The 2,531-nt window shown below is 42.4% G+C and overlaps 1 protein-coding gene across 1 annotated transcript; it reads left to right on the forward strand.

The window, feature by feature from the left end:
* Positions 1 to 1,338: 1,338 nt before the first annotated feature.
* On the forward strand, positions 1,339 to 1,782 carry LOC137384942 (period circadian protein-like). The gene has a single exon (XM_068059652.1). It carries the CDS (start codon positions 1,339 to 1,341, stop codon positions 1,780 to 1,782), a length of 444 nt encoding a protein of 147 aa, XP_067915753.1.
* Positions 1,783 to 2,531: the final 749 nt, after the last annotated feature.

Below are 2,531 nucleotides of genomic sequence, written 5' to 3' on the forward strand. Positions count from 1 at the left end.
GAAAAAGAAACCCGACTCGAACCCGATAGAACCACATCGGACCTGAGCCCGACCCGACCCAAATCCTTCCATTTTTTCCGCGGCCGACCTGAGCCCGACCCGACCCGACCCCCGGAATGTTCACTTTACCAAACTTCCGATTCCGAATCTGTTTTTCACTTTTTCAGTTTGTGCAGATAAGCAATAAAAACTATAATTTGACTTGAAAGGTTGCTCAAAAAGATGAAATTGGAGCCATGAAGTCAGTGATTGTTTGGTCACGAGTTAAACAGAAACCCATGGAGTTGTGACCAGACAGGTTGTGCCACACTGTACCAGTATCTGAATTGCTTAAAATAAACACAGCAATTGCCTGAAGGCTCAGAAAATATCATTATACATTATCTAGGCTCTTGCTTTACAGGTTGAAATACTTGCTGCAAGTTTATCCAGAGAGCAGCTGAGATGCAGAGGCCAGAAAGGTCCTGAGTGATTAATTATTATAAAATATTCTGTATTTATATAAAAATATAAAATGATCACTGTCAGGACTCTAGTTACACACATACAGTAGAGTCGGTCCATTTTGGGATCCCATTGACAAATAACAGGAGGTTATGCACGTTTAACAAAAGAACAGAATGATTCAACATTGAATATATGATATGTACAATGTTTGAGTGATCTGGGTTTGATTGTATTAGTCTGCCCATTGATCAGTGTTCACTGTGTTTGATTGTTTCAGCCTAGTTGAAACAGAAACAAAAAGAGACAGAGACTTCTGAGAAGGCATTGTCCTGAGATCTTGCAAATGCTGAGATATTTGACAGTACTGTAAATAAAGCAGTTGGTGATTTAATACAAGTGTGATATCTGCATTACTCTGAGAAAAATCAAATACATAATATCCAGCAACCTGGCGTAAACATAACAATATGGAGCAACAGAACTGAATATAGTCAATATGTAAAGATATAAACAACAAATCATCTGTTTCATTTTTACTCAAAGATTTACCGCCAAAAACAGGCTCTACATGGCCATCTTGCCTCGATACACTCTAAAGTACAGAACAAGTTCATTACACAGGTTATACATGCAACAGAGGCATCAGATCCTCTGACTTGGATCGGTTTGAATGACTTGCACAAGGTAACATTGACTGAGTTGTTAGAATAGAATGATAGAATCATCTAGAACATAGGGAGGCCATTTGGCCAATGATGTCTGTGCTGGCTCTTTGAAAGAGCTGTCCAGTTTAGTCCCACAACCCAATTTTTCCCCCATAACCCAGTAAATTAGTCCGCTTCAAGTACATATAGAGGAACGTACACTGTGTATAACGATGCAGACAGAGGAATGTACACTGGGACTAACACAGCAGTAGGAGAAACATACACTGGGCGTAACACTGCAGATGGAGGAATGTACACCGCGAGTAACACTGCAGTTAGAGGAATGTACACTGGGTGTAATACTGCAGATAGAGGAATGTACACTGGGTGTAACACTGCAGTTAGAGGAACGTACACTGGGTGCGATACTGCAGATAGAGGAATGTACACTGGGTGTAACACTGCAGATGGAGGAATGTACACCGCGAGTAACACTGCAGTTAGAGGAAAGTACACTGGGTGTAATACTGCAGATAGAGGAATGTACACTGGGTGCGATACTGCAGATAGAGGAATGTACACTGGGTGTAACACCGCAGATGGAGGAACGTACACTGGGCGTAAAACTTCAGAAAGTGGAATGTACACTGGGTGTAACACAGCAGAGAGCAATGTAAACTGGGTGTAAGGCTGCAGTTAAGGGGATGTACACTGGGTGTAACACTGCAGATAGAGGAATGTACACTGTGTTCAACACTGCAGATAGAGAAAAGTATATTGGGAGTAACAGTGCAGTTAGAGGAATGTACACTGACTGTAACACAGCAGATAGAGGAATGTATACTTGCTATAACACTACTGATAGAGGAATGTCCACTGGGTGTAACACAGCAGAGAGCAATGTAAACTGGGTGTAACACTGCAAACAGAGGACTGTAAACTGGGTGCAACACTGCAGATCGAGGAATGTACACTGGGTGCGATGCTGCAGATAGAGGAATGTACACTACGAGGAATGCTGCAGTTACAGGAAAGTACACTGGGTATAACACAGCAGATAGAGAAATGTATACTGGGTGTAACACTGCAGATAGAGGAATGTACACTGGGTGTAACACTGCAGTTAGAGGAATGTATACTGGGTGTAACACTGCAGATAGAGGAATGTACACCGGGTGGATCACTGCAGTTAGAGGAATGTACACTGGGTGTAACACAGCAGATGGAGGAATGTACACTTGCTATAACACTACTGAAAGAGGAATATACACTGGGTGTAACACTGCAGTTCGAAAAACTTACACTGGGTGTAACACGGCAAATAGAGAATTGTACACTGGGTGCAGCTCTGCTGATAGAGGAAAGTACACTGGGTGTAACACTGCAGAGAGGAACATAGACAGGGTGCGACACTGCAGATAGAGGAATGTACACTGG

Source organism: Heterodontus francisci, chromosome 27, assembly GCF_036365525.1.
Source record: "Heterodontus francisci isolate sHetFra1 chromosome 27, sHetFra1.hap1, whole genome shotgun sequence".
Lineage (NCBI taxonomy): Eukaryota > Metazoa > Chordata > Chondrichthyes > Heterodontiformes > Heterodontidae > Heterodontus > Heterodontus francisci.

What these genes read in the sequence shown, in the direction of transcription:
- LOC137384942 (XM_068059652.1), top strand. Translation starts at nt 1,339, where the DNA reads ATGTACACTGGGACTAACACAGCAGTAGGAGAAACATACACTGGGCGT.